The 18,019-nt window shown below is 41.3% G+C and overlaps 1 protein-coding gene across 1 annotated transcript in view; it reads right to left on the bottom strand.

The window, feature by feature from the left end:
* Positions 1 to 359: 359 nt before the first annotated feature.
* The window catches only part of LOC127411772 (adenylosuccinate synthetase isozyme 2), a 36,058-nt gene continuing 18,398 nt past the window's right edge, over positions 360 to 18,019 (bottom strand). The window contains exon 13 of the mRNA XM_051647517.1: positions 360 to 3,101. Coding sequence (XP_051503477.1) covers positions 3,049 to 3,101 — 53 coding nt within the window. The 3' untranslated portion in view covers positions 360 to 3,048. The remainder of the gene's footprint in view (positions 3,102 to 18,019) is intronic.

Below are 18,019 nucleotides of genomic sequence, written 5' to 3' on the forward strand. Positions count from 1 at the left end.
GTAAACTTATTGTAAAGTGTTCCCGTTAATTGTAATGTAAAAAAAAAAAACACACAGAAAAAAAAAAAACACTTCAAAGATTTGCTTTAAATAATTTTGTAGTATCGTACCAGCACTTGTTCCTGTCAAACATATAACAGAGCTCTGTGTTTATCATATTAGCGCTGAAAGAACAGAGATTGCGGTGAACCGGTCCTGTTCAACGTTTATTACAAGGTGAATGTCTCCCCCTGGTGGCAAAGAATTGAACATCAAATTCATATAGCGACGTTACAAGACAGAGAGCTTCTTGTGGGCGGTTTCAGTGTAGTTTAATATCTCGTTATTGCTACTACATTAAAACTGAACAAACACAAAAAAATGTTTCACACCATATTATTTTATTGATTGGATCGAAAGACAGTTGTCTGCCACCCATCCAAGATAATTACTGGTAATTTGAATTACAAAATGAGTGACCTCTTGTACAAATTCCACAAGATGAACATGCACAGCCATCAGTATCCACCACCAGCAAAGTGTCCTTAAAAACACCATACAGTAACAAAAGATCAAGGGAATATGGCTTTGTTTTCTGAATACATACATAAAAACTCAATCAGCAGCAACACAATACAGAATTCAAAGAATTTGAAGAACAGAATGTGATTTGAATGTTGTACCTGTTCTAAGACTATTCTTGCCATTTAGTAGCTACTCTGTTTATTTTGTTCAGATGAAGTGTGTGACATGTAATAGACATCGCTAAACAAATAAACAGGATACATCATTTCTTCAGCAGGTATGAGCAAAACCTAAAATGCATTTTATCATAAACCTGAAACAGGTTTCTGTCAGTCATTTACAAAGGCTCTTTATATCACAGCATTCATTTAACTCAATTCAATTTAGATACCTCTTTGGATACATGTACACTTTTGGCAAATGGCAACGTCACTAATGCCCTTGAAAAGGTAAAATACTGAGGTTTATCAATTAAAATCCATAAAAGATCGATCAGACCAAGGACTAGTTTTCAAGTTCCATTGTTCATCTGTATTAACAAGGCACACTTTTTCTTATATTGGTTATTTATTGGAAGGTTATTTACTGAGGGTGTGACAGAACAGAATAAAAAAGAAAATCTGGGTCAATGGAAAGCAAAAAAATGACCCAGGGTTTCAGAAACATGACAGTTCTAATAAATTAAGCTGTAGTAATTATTACATTCGATTACTTAGATAATCTCTAACATTTAAAGGTTTTGTAAATGTACTACTGGAAGTCATCGATATACCTGACCTATTACAGCAGCAGCAACTAGCAACCACAGAAGAAAAGGAGTGTCTGCAACATTCAAACATCAGTGCTTTTTACTGTCTAAACAGTGAGTCATACTGTACGTCCTGAGGTGGCCTTCCATGTTGGTGTATGAATGCATTTAAATATCTTTAGGATCTATACTTTGACAGTCCATAATGAAAGGCAAGTATCTCTTTATCTTATTATATTATTAATCAAAGTGGCTTTGTCCCCACAACCTAAAATTTTATCTAAAATTTACAATATTAGATGCTTAAAGGGATAGTTCACCCAAAAATGAAAATTCTCTCATCATTTACTCGCCCTCATTCCATCCCAGATGTGTGACTTACTTCCTTCTGCTGAACACAAATGAAGATTTTTAGAAGAATATTTCAGCTCTGTAGGTCTATATAATGCAAATGAATGGTGGCCAGAAATGTGAAGCTCCAAAAAGCACATAAAGGCAGCATAAAAATAATCCATAAAACTCCAGTGGATTAATTGTTTCAGAAGACAATAATGCAATAATTTGGGTGAGAAACAGATGAATAATTAAATCCTTTTTACTATAAATCTCCACTTTCACTTTCAGAATGTGAAAGTGGAGATTTATTGTAAAAAAAGGACTTAAATATTGATCTGTTTTTACCCCACACCAATCATATCGCTTTAGAAGATGGATTTAACCACTGGATTATTATGTATTACTGTTATGCTGCCTTTATGTGATTTTTGGAGCTTCAAAGTTCTGGTCATGATTTACTTGCATTGTATGGACCAACAGATCTGAAATATACTTCTAACCTGGACCTACAGAGCTGAGATACTCTTCTAAAAATCTTTGTTTGTGTTCTGCAGAAGAAAGAAAATCATACACACCTGTGATGGAATGAGGGTGAGTAAATGATGAGATAATTTTCATTTTTGTGTGAACTACCACTTTAAACTTTATGGAAACAACTTTGCATGTTTCCGTTTCATAACAAATTAGATTACAATGTTTCAATAATATTTGTCAATAAAATGTAGAACACCCACTGTGATAGTATTACATTTTGAGATGGTATTGCACACATTTCTCATTCAGAATAAAAGAATGTTGAATTATAGAAGTCGAATCATTAGTTTTTATGCATCTGGTAAAGAAATAAGTAAACCGTCTTTTAAAAAACTGTACTTTTGAATTAAGTTGACTTGAACAATACAATCTACAGTCCATTTAAAACAAGGACAAAGTGTGATAGCACACATTGCATAACAGTTGATTTTTGTACAATAAATGAAAAAATACATAACATGTACAGTATAAGGAATCGTTTTACCCATCCTGTATGGAAAACCTGCAGTATCAACACAACAATGTACACCACTACTGACGCCTGACTGTTTAAAGTAGTAGCACTTATACAGTACAGTTTATAGACTCATGATGGAGATACTGAGCTTAATATAGCTCAAAATACCAGAGGAGAAAAAGACAGATGACAAACAGTTCAATGATGGCAAAAAAAAAGAGCTTTTGGTAAGGAGCAAAGACATTGCAGACCAATGGATACTAGTAAGTTGAAAGCCTCTTTTCGATTAACAATTAATTAATAATATCTGAGTGACACAAAAGAATGTCCAACCCTCTTGCCATGGAGAAACTGCATTCAGGCTGGAGAGGTGACATGTGATGCAACTTCCTTTCCCTGGCACAGACCCTGTGAGGTCCTGACGAGTCCAGAGCGTTCAGCCATTGCTACATGCAGGTCAAGCAGCCTCTTAAAAGAGCTGGATCATTGATTCCCGTGACTTCCCAACACCAATCCATTTTACTAAGGCAAAGATGGAAGATGTCATTAATACCCAACAACATTCATTTCAATCTGGTCAAAGGTTCACTGAATATAACAATACTATAGATTACATGTAAATTAACCAGAAGCATCATGTCTTTGCCCCCTTAGATTTTTGAGCCAAGTGGAACTCAAATGCAACTTCTCAAAAAATAATGTGTATCTTTGATTACAAGAATCAAATCACACATTCCGACTTTTCTACCACGGAACAAAATTTCACAGCTACCCTTTTTCACTTTTACTGGCTGTTAAGTTTAGGAGCAATTTTGCTTAAATTTTAAATCAGGACTCTGGATTAAAACCATGGTCCCCTTTCACACTAAACAAAAACTGTACCACTAGACTATACAGTCTTACACTTGCATAAATTACTTCCAAGTATTTTTTCCCTCCTTTGGTCATATCTTATCTTGGCCAGGGCACCAAGTGAGCCAGGACAGCCACTGGTGTCCCACAACAAAAAAAAAAAAAAAAAAAGAAAAAATCTATATTATGATAATATATATAATATTTAATAGTTTACATATTTTTAATAAAATATGTTTTTATATATAGCATTACAAATGAATAAATATAACATATTATAATACATATTTTATATTATACTAAAATATGTTAAATATTATATATAGTATTAAATACATAAAAATATGCTTTTATATATAGCATAACAATAAATAAATATTCTATATTATAATACATATTTTATATTTGAACTATTTTATATTATTCTAAAATATGTGATATTTTAAATATAGTTTTATATAAATAAATATTCTATATTATTATAATATAGAATATTTAATATTTTAAATATTCTATATTTTAATAAAATGTGTTAAATGTAGTATTCAGGCATGTGATCAAATTTCAATAGCTCTTTACCCATTACTTCAAAAACTTTCAAAACTGGTTCTAGCTGACCAGTGGAAGAGACATATATTGCACGCATATTATTGTTTTTGTATATTTACATCTTGCACTATTTTAAATTATTTCTTAAAATTTCTTAAATTCAATAGCTCCTTGGTCATGTGACCTACAACCCTCAAACTACTTTAAGAACATCCACTCACTAGCCTTAAATATTACACAAAATTTTTATGTTTTTCATTTTTGCAAATTTTTATAGCTCTCTGGCCATGTGGCCCACTGACCTCAAACAAGGTTCATAATATCCATTGACTACCCTTCTATATTGCACACCCTTTAGTTTTTCTATTTTCATCTCACATGAATTTATATGATTTTTTTTTCCTTTCTCATTTCAATAGCTCCTTGGTCATGTGACCTACTGATGTCAACCAAGGTTCAAAATGTCCACTGACTACCCTGTGGACATTTACAGTGTACATTTTCACGTACGGAGCAAGCCAAAATTCTTGCAAAGAGCAATTAAACGAATCAAGAAACTGTAGGGACAAGACTGCTTATCAATGCATCCAAATAAATCTGTCAATGGGGGTACGCATGTTTCGTCACCCGCATCACCTCAGTTGCACCACTTGCGTGCTCTCTCCAAAGCGCACACAAGGAGATATAGAAGCCGCATATATCAAGGACAGTAAAGATAGTTAAAATTTAATTTGAGGAGCTATGGTAAAAATGGTTTTCTTATGTTTTATCTATCAAAATGACGGACATCATTTGGAATTATCTGTCAGTGTTTAAAAAGTGGAGGTGGAAATTAAACCTTTTAAATAAGACAGACATTAACCCGGCAACTTTTCTGGGACTACTCGACCCGTATAAACAAGTATTCAAGCAAGCCCTATGTCTAAATTTATTTAGTAAACGTTTCTACATTAAAATGTGATATATTAAAATTTTATTACATTGCTGCCATAATAATGGACTGTAACAAGGTTCTTAGTTAGGGGAAAGGAGGAAGCGGGAGACGGCGAATGCAACTCAAACGGTATGTTTATTTTAAACTCAAAATTCGCGCTTTTCAGCGGCAACACTCAAAAAACATGCTTTCCACGTCATTAATCTCTCTGCCTCACTGGCATCCGGCTCACTCTTAAAGCCCGTCCCCACTCTCACTGCAATGACAAACAGCTGTTAGAGACATTCATTGCCAGGTGATAATCCTTACCGTTCGCATCTCCTGATCTCGCTCTCCATTCACAAGCCGGCGCTCAACCACACCTCCACGACCACATACCCCCATCGCCTGACACAGGCCAGGGAGCCATCTGGCCCACCCAGTACCCCCCCCCCCCCCATTTCTGGAGAGAAAGTCCACAACAGCCATCTGCGCCCACGGTCTGTGGACCACCTCGAACTTAAAAGGCTGAAGAGCCAGATACCGACGGGTGATCCACGCGTTGGTATCCTTCATGAGATGGAGCCACAGGAGTGGGACGTGGTCTGAACAGAGGGTGAAAGCCCTTCCCAGGAGGTAGTACTGAAGTGTGAGGACCGCCCACTTGATGGCCAGACACTCCTTCTCAACGGTGCTGTACCTCGCCTCTCTTGCCGAAAGCTTCCGGCTGATGTACAGCACCGGGCGCTCCTCCCCCTCCACCACCTGGGACAACACGTTTCCCAACCCCCCGTCCAACGTGTCGGTCTGTACAACAAAAGGGAGAGAAAAATCAGAAGCATGTAACAATGGCCCACCACAAAATAAAACCTGCATAAAAGCCTGTTGGCACAGCTCCAACCACTGAACCGGGTCTGGGGCTCCTTTTTTAGTGAGATCGGTCAGTGGGCTGTTGATGTCCGAATAATTAGGCACAAACCTCCTATAACAGCCAGCCAGCCCCAGGAACTGTCTCACCTCCTTTTTGGTCTTGGGTCTCAGGCAGGCCACAACCGCTGCGGTCTTATCAATTTGGGGGCACACCTGCCCACGACCCAAGTGGAACCCCAGATATCGTACCTCTACCTATCCAATTGCGCACTTCTTTGTGTTTGCTGTGAGTCCCGCCCATCGCAGCGACATCAGAACCGCCCCCCAGATGCTGCATATGCCGCTGCCAATCATTACTGTATATAATGATGTCATCCAGATAGACAGCGGCGTATGCAGAGTGCGGTCTGAGGACTCGGTCCATAAGGCGCTGAAATGTGGGCCCCAAACCAACCGAATGGAAGGGACACAAATTGGTGTAAGCCAAACGGTGTGGAGAAGGCCGTTTTCTCATGGGACATTGGTGTTAAGGGGATCTGCCAATAACCCTTCGTTAAATCCAGTGTCAAATACAAGGTCCCGAAGAGCGACCAGCACCACCAGGCTGGCCCAGTCACTGTGGGATTCTTCTAATACCCCCATATTGAGCATGGTCTTTAATTCTTCCCGAACCACTTTTTTTTTGTGCTCGGGAAATCAGTAGGGATGACTGCGCACCACTACCCCTGGGGTTGTTTCGATATGGTATTTTCTGAGGTTCGTACGACCAGGAAGGGGCGAGAACACGTCAGAGAACTGTCTTTACAACCGGGCTTTGTCCATGATTTGCGACGGTAAGAGGTGGTCTCCGCAAGTGACCGGGGTGCCACGATTGGCTTTTAAGTTCACCTCCGGCCCGAGCTCCTGCCTCTCCGGTACCCCCATCGCCAAAGCCACGGGGACCACCTCCCTCCACGGTTTTAAGAGGTTGAGGTGGTAAATCTGACGTGCTCCACCCCATCCATGCATTTAAGCTCAAAATTGACTTCCCCGAATCACCGTGTGACCTCAAAGGGCCCTTGCCACATTGTGAGTAATTTAGAGCTTGATGTGGGTAGTAATACCAGAACTTTACCTCCCTGTGTAAATTCCCGTAGCCGAGCTCCCGTTATACATCCGGGACTGGCGTTCTTGAGCCTGTTGCAAACTCTCCTGTGATAGTTGCTGTGAGAGTTTTGCTCTCAGGTCAAGAACGTATTGAATTTAGTTTTTGCTGTTTGAAGGTCACTCCTCCCAATTTTCCCTCACAACATCCAAGACACCGCGCCGTCCATTTGTGGGTGGCACACGTTTGTCTGAATCAATTTAATACCCAATAATTCTTACAGCTCGCGTAGTGTACGTGACCTAAAAGTAGTGCCTTGATCAGTGAGGATTTCTTTCGGAATCCCCACTCGGCAGATAATTCTGAAGAGTGCCTCTGCAACACTACATGCAAAGGCACTGCTCCCGGATATCGCATTGTGTAGTCCATAAGAACCAACACAAAGCGATGCCCACGTGCCGTCTGCTCTAATGACCCGACAAGGTCCATACCAATTCTTTTGAAGGGGACCTCGATCAAAGGAAGCGGGTGCAAAGGCGCTCTTGGGGTGGCCGGCGGATTCACCAGCTGACATTCAAGGCATGCCGCACACCATCTGCGAACATTCCTGTGAATGCCCGGCAAATAGAAACAGGCTATTAGATGCTTCAGTGTCTTTTCCTGCCCTAAGTGACCCACCATCGGATTATAATGAGCCATCTGGAATAACATTTCCTGATGATTCTTTGGTATCAATAAATTGTATCACGGGGGTCTGGGTAGCTCAGTGGTAAAAGACGCTGGCTACCACCCCTGGAGTTCGCTAGTTTGCTAGTTCGAATCCCAGGGTGTGCTGAGTGACTCCAGCCAGGTCTCTTAAGCTACCAAATTGGCCCAGTTGCTAGGGAGGGTAGAGTCACATGGGGTAACCTCCTGGTGTTCACTATAATGCAGTTTGTTCATGGTGGGGCGCATGGTGAGTTGAGCGTGGATGCCGCGGTGAATGCCGTGAAGCCTCCACATGCACTATGTCTCCGTGGCAACGCTCTCAACAAGCTACGTGATAAGATGCGCGGGTTGGCGGTCTCAGACGCAGAGGCAGCTGGGATTTGTCCTCCACCACCCGGATTGAGGTGAATCACTACGCAACCACGAGGACTTAAAAGCGCATTGGGAATTTGGCATTCCAAATTGGGTGATAAAGGGGAAAAAAATAAATAAAAATAAAAATAAAAAATAACTGGGTTGTATCTTCCTTTGTCTGAGCATCCAGTGTCACTCGATACAACCGGTCATTTATAATAGAAAAGTATGGATAGGCGAGTGCAATGTCACTGTCTTCAGCAATGGCTGAAGATAGTGACATCAATCACTCTCACTTGGTCAAAGGCGTGCCTAAGAGTCTCATCTCGTGTCTGCTCCAGACGGAAATCCCCTGCAGGAAATCCTCTAAGGGCCGGGGAAGTTGAGACTTCCCTTACATCATCCTGATGCAAAGCTGATGTAGACGGCCCCTCCCCAACCAGCGCAATCACAAATCCCACACCGAAACGCTCTGTTACAGGACCCATCCACACAAATTTCCCTTAATAATGTGAAAATGCTGGCCAATTCATGCCCAAAATTTGCAGATGGGTAAGGCACGAACTAACCGCAGCCTCGACACTATGCTTTTGTCCCCGAAATTGAATCGTCGCAGTCACTACAGGATAATCGTGAATATCCCCATGCACACACCTTACCTTCACCTTGTGACTAGCACCCAAACATCGTCTTGAACCAGGCATTGATGGATGGAGGTTTGGCTGCATCCCGAATCCACCAAGGCCTGGTATGAACCCCCCTTAATACTCACGGATATGCGGTACATACCAGCTCGATCGGGGGAAGCCTACAGCGAGTCGGGACCCGAACCAATGTCCCCACCTCCATCACCGGACATTGGTCCCGGAAATGCCCGGGCTCCCCGCAGCTCCAACAGACCAGCCCAGGCTCCACGCCTGCAACAGCGGGTCCACCACCCTGGGAGTGAGAGTGGAGAAGGGCAGGGGAAACCAGCGGGTAGTGCAATCCCCGGAGCCAGTTTGGGAGGGGCTCCTCCGTTTCCGGGGAGGAGGAACAGAATGGAAAGCAGGGGGAGGAGGGGAGACAAGAGAATGAGAGAGAGAGAGAGAGAAGGTTCTCAGAGCTCGCCAGCTCCGAATACACTGCCTTGTGGTCGTCTGCCAGCTGGATAGCCTTTTGGAGCAACGCCAGGCAGTGGCACTTGACCCACTCCGCCATCCCTCTCGGAAGTCGAGCGATAAACTGCTCCAATACCACCAGATCGATGACAGCTTTGACGTCACGTTGCTCAGCCAGCAACAACCTCTGGCAGGCGTACCAGAGCTGTTGGGCGAAGGCAAACAGGCGGCCATGCTCGCTAAAGGTCATCGAGCGAAAGTGTTGGGGCTGCTGCTCGGATGTCCGACCGACCCGTTGCAGGATGGCTTTCCTCAAGTCGGTGTACACCAGGACACACAATCTATTTTTTAGTATATGTCTAAATGTCAAATGTTAATATGAGTGGATTGTCTCTCTCCATGTGGAATGTGAATGGGTTGGGGCACCAGCTACAATCTCTCCCTATAGATGTCCCCCTCTCTTATTTCAAGCAATTTGATAGCATAGTGAAGTCCTTCATTTGGAATGGTAAACATCCCAGATTACATTTCACTAAGTTGCATAGGCTGATTGACATAGATGGGCTAGGCCTACCCAAGATTGTGTTTTACTATTATTAATTCGGTCTCAGACATTTGGGTCATTGGTCACTTCCACCTGAGAGAGCCCCTCCCTGGTTTTGTATTGAACAGGAAGTTCTGGCCCCTATTTTGCCATTGCAAAGCCTTTCTATCATACTAATCGGAGAAGTTAAGTTACACCCCGTTATCTCGCATTTGCACTCGGTATGGACAAAAGTGTCCAGAGTGTTTAATTCGGACATTTATTTAAATGTAGCCTCGAGCATATGGCTGAACCCAAAATGATGTATTAATAAGTCCCCTTTCTGCTGGTCAGAGTGGATTGAGAGGGAGGTTAATACGCTCAGTGACCAATATGAAAGTGGAGTGTTGAGAACTTTTGAAAATATGGTTCAACATTTTGGGATTCCCAGATCTCAGTTCTTTAGGTATTTACAGCTGCGCCACCTGCTCTGTACTATTTTTGGGAGTAGCATACACCCCCCTAAAGTGGCAGATACTCTGGGAGTGGTGATTACTGCTTTTGGAAGAGGTCATGAGGCATCAGTGTATTACTCCCTGCTAATTCAGAGTCTGGGGGACGGAGCTTCAACTTCACTCAAGAGATTATGGGAGAAAGATTTAAACTTGGTATTGGAGGAGGGAGTGTGGGCTAGGATTCTAAAAAACATCAAGTCTACATCTAGAGATGCAAGGGTGTGTCTTATGCAATTTAAGATTTTACATCAATTCTATTCGACCCCCTTTAGATTGTATAGGCTTGGTCTGAAAGATACACCCACCTGCTGGCAATGCCAATCAGAAGATGGGGACACAACCCATGTTTTTTGGTGGTGTATTAAGATCCAAGAATTTTGGTTGAGGGTTCAGAGTTTTATGTTTGATGTATTGGGCACTCAAATTTCATTTGATGGAAGTAGGCTGGAGCGCCCTCATTTCAAGAGTGGAGCCCAGAGATGGGGAGGGTGGCGGCATTCGAGGAAATGTCATGTAGAAGGCTGGGAAACTTAGATTTATTTGATAGGAAATGGGGCGTATATTTGGCCTTCTTGGAGGGCTCTCGGGGAGGGGCAGTGGAGAGAGAAGTATAGTTTTAAATGTGTATAATGATTATATATATATATATATATATATATATATATATATATATATATCTGTGTGTTTCTCTTTTTTTTTCTTTTCTTTTTTTTTCTTTTTTTGTTGTGTGTATACTTATGTGTGACCACAGGGATGTTTATTGAGGGACATGGTGGGGTTGAGGATTTGGAGGGGGAGGGGTAATATTGGGGGTTAAATGTTGATTCTTTGAATATATGTTTTGCTTTTCTTTGTCAATTTTGTGAATTAATAAAAAGTGTTAATCAGAAAGAGTTCCCACTCACTGTGGTAGAGTGGCGATGCAATTTTATTATTGTGAATTATTTCAAAAATTTCTGTTACACATATTTGGTTTCCACATGACGCCATGTGAGAAGCAGACGTGTGATTGCGAACTCTGCGCACTTTGCTAGTATTTTAATAATTTTTATGTTATAAACCGGTGAGATTCGATACACCCAGTTACATACTTGCTCTTTGATGTAAACATGGCAAAGAAGTCAAAATCCTCAGACTCTGGAGACATTAAAAGACACTTACGTGCTCTAGCTGAAACCTCTGATGGGCCTGTGAGCCGGGGACTCGATTTGGACGGCACGTCGAGAGAAGAAATTCAGCGTCAACTGTCCAACATCTCGGTGATGCTGACGAAGGTTGTTGCTGACTTGGAAGATCTCGCTGTAATACATCGATCGATTATGACGATGGAAACAAAATTCTCTGAGTTGGTCACAAGAGTAGCAGATGTTGATGAACAAATCGATTATCTGGAGTCATCAGAAAGGGAATTATCCGCTAATCCGCCCACGTCCAAAATAGATCTGCAGCACATTTTGGAAAAACTGGAATATTTCTCAAATATGAGCTGAATGAACAATATACGAATTGTTGGAATTCCTGAGCATGAAGAGGGCAGAAATATGGTGAAATTCCTGGATGAGCTCTTCCCGAGTCTGCTCGACATAACAAGCCATAAACTGGAAATCGAGTGAGCTCAGAGTCCCGGCTCGCAGATCTGCTGAGGGAGACAGGCCCCGATCAATTCTAGCCAAATTTCTGAGATCATCCGATAAAGATCTCGTGTTGCGCCAGGCAAGGAGCAAAGAACTCACAATATTTTCTTGTTCCCGGACTTTGCGAATTCGACAAGAGAGAAACGCGATCGGTTCAAGGAATGTAAGAAACTCCTACACCAACGGAAGATTGCTTTTGCACTGATGTTTCCGGCCAGAATGAGAATAGACACTGAGGACGGCAGCAAAGTATTTACATGTCCAAAACAGGCACTCTCCTTCATAAATACATTGGAGTGAGTAAACCATTTGATGTTTCTTATATTAATGGACTGACTCGCTGTTCAGTGACTCGATTGTCTAAGGAAGCTGGGCGCCATTTTTGTTTCTTTTTGCGCTGGCTCCTCCTAGCGGCTGGAGTTTGTTTTGTGGAATGACACTTCCTTCAAGAAACCTTTGCATTGACATAAGGTCGTTTTTTGCACTGAAGTTCCTGGCCAGATTGAAAATGGACACTATGGACGACTGCAAAATATCTACATGTTCACATAAAGGACGTCTTTTATAAAGTTGACGGGCTGAGTAAGTCATGGTGTAATTTGTAATTTTCTATTTTTTTAAAAAAAATTTTTTATTTTTTTTCGCGGCCTCCGAGTGAGTTTGGCTATTGATCATCCGAGGAACCGGGATGCCTGTTTTGTTTCTTTTTGTGTGGGTTCCGCCTAGCGGCTGGAGCTTGTTTTGTGGAATAACACTGCTTTGGGACAGTTGTGGGTGAATCTGTTCGTTCTTTGTGCTTATGCCTCCTGTTGGCTGGAGTTTGTTTTGTGGAGTATTTTTAAGGGACATTAGAATGATTTCATCATCTGCTGCACTCATAACAGCCGGCTCACTGAACAATTGTTTGTCTGTCTGAGGAAACTGAACAGCTTTATATCAGCTGGAATTTGTTTTGTGGAGGAACACATCTTCAGGACAGTTCTGTGAATGGATCTACAGTACACGTTCTTTGTGTTTGTTCTGCCTGTTGGCTGGGGTCTGTTTTCCAAAGTATTATCTGTTATGTAATTTTGCCTCACAAAATTTGTGCAGAGGCACCGGACTTGAGCAATCCGATGGCAAAGTTGTCGCGGGGGCTCTCGTATGCGTACATGGACCTTTTGAGTTTAGAGGGATTGACACAACGCTGATGATATGGGGTGGACATGTTTTTTTTAGTGCTGGCTCAAGTAAGAGTGGGGGAGTCATTATACTGATAAATAAACATCTACAATTCAAATGTCTCAAACAGAGTAAAGATAAATTAGGAAGAGTCATTATTGTTTTAGGAGAAATTCAGGGGCAAAGGTTGATTTTGGCTAAATTTACGCACCTAATGCTGATGATCAGGGCTTTTTTATAGATCTTGGAGGGATGTTGCAAGCCGCTGGCACCCCTCATGATATAATATTGGGAGGAGACTTTCATCTTTTGATGTACTCAGTCCTTGATCATAGTGAAGCAAATGTGTGTAAGCCCCCTAGAGCAACAGTGATGCTTCACAGGATGTGTAAAAATCTTGGTCTTGAAGATATTTGAAGACTTTTGACCCCATCTGGTAGGGACTATACATTTTTTTCATCAGTCCATAAGACTTATTCTAGAATAGATTTATTTTATTTTTTATATCTAAGTCCCTCATTTCATCTGTTGTTGATTGCTCAATTGGAAACATCTTAGTCTCAGATCACGCCCTGGTGAGTTTAGAGGTGTTGCCACATACGGAGAAAAAGAAATCATATAGTTGGTGCTTTAATGTATCCCTTTTGCAAAATCCTGATTTCCAACAAATGTTAAAGACTGAAATCAATGTTTATATGGAGACCAATTGGTCCTCAGTATCCTCTGTGGGCGTGGCTTGGTAGGCACTTAAGGCAGTTCTTAGGGGCCGGATCATACAGTATGCCTCATTCATCAAAAAATCCAAAGCACGAGAAATCGTGGAGTTGGAAGGGAATATTAAAAGTGCAGAGGTAGAGCTGAAGCACCGAATGTCGTCTGATGGCCTAAGAGAATTGACTCATTTGAAATACAGATATAATACTATTTTGTTACGGAAGGTGGAGTTTTGGTTATTCAGGGCAAGACAGTCATACTTTGAGTCAGGGGATAAAGCAGGGAAGCTTTTGGCTAGATATATAAATCAGAGAGAGTCTTTTTCTACCATTCCCTCTGTGAAATCTGCTGGTGGTGAAATTTTTACCATGGCCATTGATATTAATAATGCTTTTAAAGAATTCTATCTTGATATTTATAGTTCCATGTCTTCGTCTACTGATGAAGATATTAGAAATTTTGTGGAACCATTAGAACTCCCTAAACTGACGACTGAGCCAAAAAAAATTCTCTTGATTCTGAGATAACCTTGGAGGAGCTTGGCGAGGTAATTAGGGCCCTGCCTACAGGCAAGGCTCCAGGGCCAGATGGCTTTGCCGCTGAATTATTTAGATCTTATACTACAAAATTGGTGCCACTTTTGTTAGAAGTTTATAGGGAATCATTAAAGAATGGAAAGCTTCCACCAACCACGACACAAACCCGGATCAGTCTGATTCTTAAAAAGGACAAAGATCCAAGCGAGTGTAAAAGTTACCGTCCAATTTCCCTGATCCATATAAATTTTGTCAAACATTCTGGCTAACCGATTAAGTAAAGTTATGATATCTCTTATACTGTACATAAAGATCAGGTGGGGTTTATTCGGGGCCGTAGCTCTTCTGATAACATTAGGCGTCTCATTAATATCATGTGGTCAGTGGCGAATGATCAGACTCCGGTTGCTGCCATCTCACTTGACGCCGAAAAAGCGTTTGATATGGTAGAATGGGATTATCTTTTTAAGATTTTGGAAATGTATGGGTTCGGAAATACTTTTATTGGATGGATTAAGTTATTTTATAGACACCCTGTAGCAGCGGTACAAACAAATGGATTAATTTCATATTATTTTACTCTGAATAGGGGCACTTGGCAGGGTTGCCCTCTTTCCCCATTATTGTTCTGTCTTGCCCTGGAACCATTAGCAGCCACGATAAGAAGGGAAGATGATTTTCCAGGGGTGATGGCGGGAGGTATGGCGCATAAGCTTTTACTTTACGCAGATGATATTTTATTATTCGTCTCCGACCCCACTAGATCTATGCCTTGCCTCCACAGAATTATCAATTCCTTTTCTAAATTTTCGGGATACAGAGTCAATTGGTCTAAATCCAAAGCTTTGGCTCTGACAGCATAATGCCCAGTAACAGCTTTCCAGCCGGGCGTCTTCCAATGGCCCAAACAGGGCATTAAGTATTTGGGCATTTTATTCCCAGCATTATCTGGAATGGTAAACATCCTCGGATGCATTTTAACAAGTTACACAGGCCAGTTGACAAAGGTGGGTTAGGTCTCCCCAAGATTTTGTATTACTATTATGCTTTTGGTCTCAGTCATTTGGCACATTGGTTACTTCCACCTGAGAGAGCCCCTCCCTGGCTCTTTATTGAACAGGAGTTCCTTGCCCCTATATTGCCATTGCAAAGTCTTTCCACCAAGCTGTCCAGAGAAGTAAAGACACAGCCCGTTATCTCACACATGCATTTAGTGTGGACAAAAGTTTCTCACATGTTCAACTCTGACATTTATCTGAACTTTACCGCAAGTATTTGGTTAAACCCGAAATTGTGCATTAACAAGTCCCCTTTCTGCTGGACAGAATGGATTGAGAAGGGTGTTACTACGCTGGGTGACCTGTATGAAAATGGAGCATTGAGGTCCTTTGAAAATATTATATAGCAGTTTGGGATTCCCAGATCTCAATCCTTCAGGTATTTACAGCTGCGCCATCTAGTCTGTACCACCTTTGGGTGTAGTACGCAGCCCCCTAAAGCGGCAGACACTCTTGAGATGGTGCTTGCTGCTTTTAGAAAAGGTCATGAAGCTTCAGCATACTATTCCTGGCTAATTAAGAGTCTAGGGGACGGGGTTCTAATATCTCTTAAGAAGTTATGGGAGAGAGACCTGAATTTAGTACTAGAAGATGGAGAATGGTGTAGGATTTAAAAAAATGTCAAGTCTATATCTAGGGATGCAAGGGTGCGCCTCATTCAATTTAAGATTCTGCATCGTCTTTATTGGACCCCCTCTAGACTGTACAGGCTTGGCCTTAAAGACACACCTACTTGCTGGCGATGCCGGTTGGAGGATAGGGACATGGCCCATGTTTTTTGGTCCTGTGTTGAGATTCAGGAGTTTTGGTCTGGGGTTCAGAGATTTGTCTGTGAGGTCTTGGACGCTCAGATTTTATTCTGCCCCAGACTTTGTATTTTGGGTGATGGGGCGGGTATTAATATTATAAATAAACACATAAAAAACTGGGTCCTTAACTGCGTGATGATCGGCAGGCAGGTGATACTCAGGGAATGGAAGTCGCCGGGTGCACCCTCATTTCATGAGTGGTGCACCGAGTTGGGCAGAGTGGCGGCTTTTGAGGAGATATCATATAGACTACTGGGAAGGTTGGGTGATTATGGCAGGAAGTGGGGCACTTATTTGGCTTTCCTGGGGGGTTGAGGGGGAGGAGTAGTGGAGAGGGACAATTGGGTAATTTCTGTAATTAATATGTGGAATCTTTTTTCTTTTTTTTTTTTGGTTGGTTAATTTCTTTATGTCTTTTTATGTCATAGAGTATTTTCTTTGAACTGCATGTTTATATGTGTGTCTGATGCTATTTAATGTCTGACCACTGGGATGTATGTTGGGTGATGGGACGGAAAGGATGGGAGGACATATGGATAAAAGTTGATTCCGTGTTTTCATGTGTTGTCTGTGTTAATTTAAATTTCGGAATCAATAAAAATTGTTAATGGCAAAAAAAAAAAAAGCCTGTTACACAATCCTACAACTTTCACAACTGTCCATTATTGCCAGAGCTGTTACCACGCACAGTGCAAAATTACGGCACTTAGCATTGATCAAAAAGGATTTCCAAAAGGCTTTTGAATTATAAACTCAGAGATGTGGATTCGGACAGTGATTAAATTACCACACAACCTTGGTGTTTGTCAAAAAACAGTAGGTAATTTGGCCAGGAATTTTCTCATGGGAGGTGGGAGAAAAACACAGACATTTCGGATTCGGACGGTAATAAAATCACTGACAACCCCTGTAAATGCTGGAATTACCTCATGTCCACATGTAAAATAATTGCCGTCCGAATAGGGCTTTTGTTGAACTCTGAAATCATAGGCATGAACTGAACATATGGTTGTCCCACATAACTACATAAAAATAAAGGGTGTGCAATACAGAAAGGTAGTCAATGAACATTCTGACCCTTGTTTGAGGTTAGTAGGTCACATGACCAAGGAGCTATTGAAATTCTAAATTTCAACAAATTCATATCAAATCATGTGAGATGAAAATGGACAAACTTTAGGGTGTGCAATATAGAAGGGTAGTCAATGAACATTCTGACCCTTGTTTGAGGTTATTCGGTCACATGACCAAGGAGCTATTGAAACTCTAATGCAAAAATGTTTGTCCTTTTTTTACGCTCCCTAAATAATTCAACTAGGAATACAGAATGCTGCTCACATTTTCACATGTTTATTAGCTTTGGAAAGTGAATTAATGCCCAAATTGTGAAAATAAGACCTGTGCAATGTTGTGCGCAATTTTTCCAACATCATGACACTTATTTGGAGTCTGTGGCACAACTGGTTTGAAAGCTATTGAGGTTTGACTGTGCAAATATCTGTAGAATATCCAACCTGAAACTCTCTTTACCTCAGTAGTATATTTCCCGACCTAAACGAGGGGAAAACTCGTCTAGACGTATCATTTTCTAATGTTTGTACTGTATCTGCAGGGTTTTAGGATTATACATACAGGTGGTTCGATACTGGCAATAAGTAGTTTATGAGTGTTGTCACGATTTCACAGCAAATATCAAGTCAGTAACGCTGTAATTGCAGAGCTATTTTTAACCTGTCAGCAACAGGGGTAACAGTTCAAAGCCATTTTATATCCTACCATTTTATTTCTCTTGATGAATTTAAATAATCCTGTTTTACTTGAATGAAGTCCTGACGGCGAAAATCAGGAGCCTCCGTCTCGCGCGTTCTCAACAAAGTTTGTGCGTGATGCAAAAGCAGCAGTGAAGTTTGTGAGTGAAGTTCCGAGGGAAGGTTGAATGACACTTGTTTGGGTGAAAAATGCTTATCAAGAATGCACCGGACAGGACATTGTCGATAACATATGAACATCCGATTAAATATTAACAACCCCCACCCCCTTTTTTATGGGATTTACACAAT

The sequence above is a fragment of the Myxocyprinus asiaticus genome, chromosome 21, assembly GCF_019703515.2.
Source record: "Myxocyprinus asiaticus isolate MX2 ecotype Aquarium Trade chromosome 21, UBuf_Myxa_2, whole genome shotgun sequence".
In the NCBI taxonomy this organism is placed as follows: Eukaryota; Metazoa; Chordata; class Actinopteri; order Cypriniformes; family Catostomidae; genus Myxocyprinus; species Myxocyprinus asiaticus.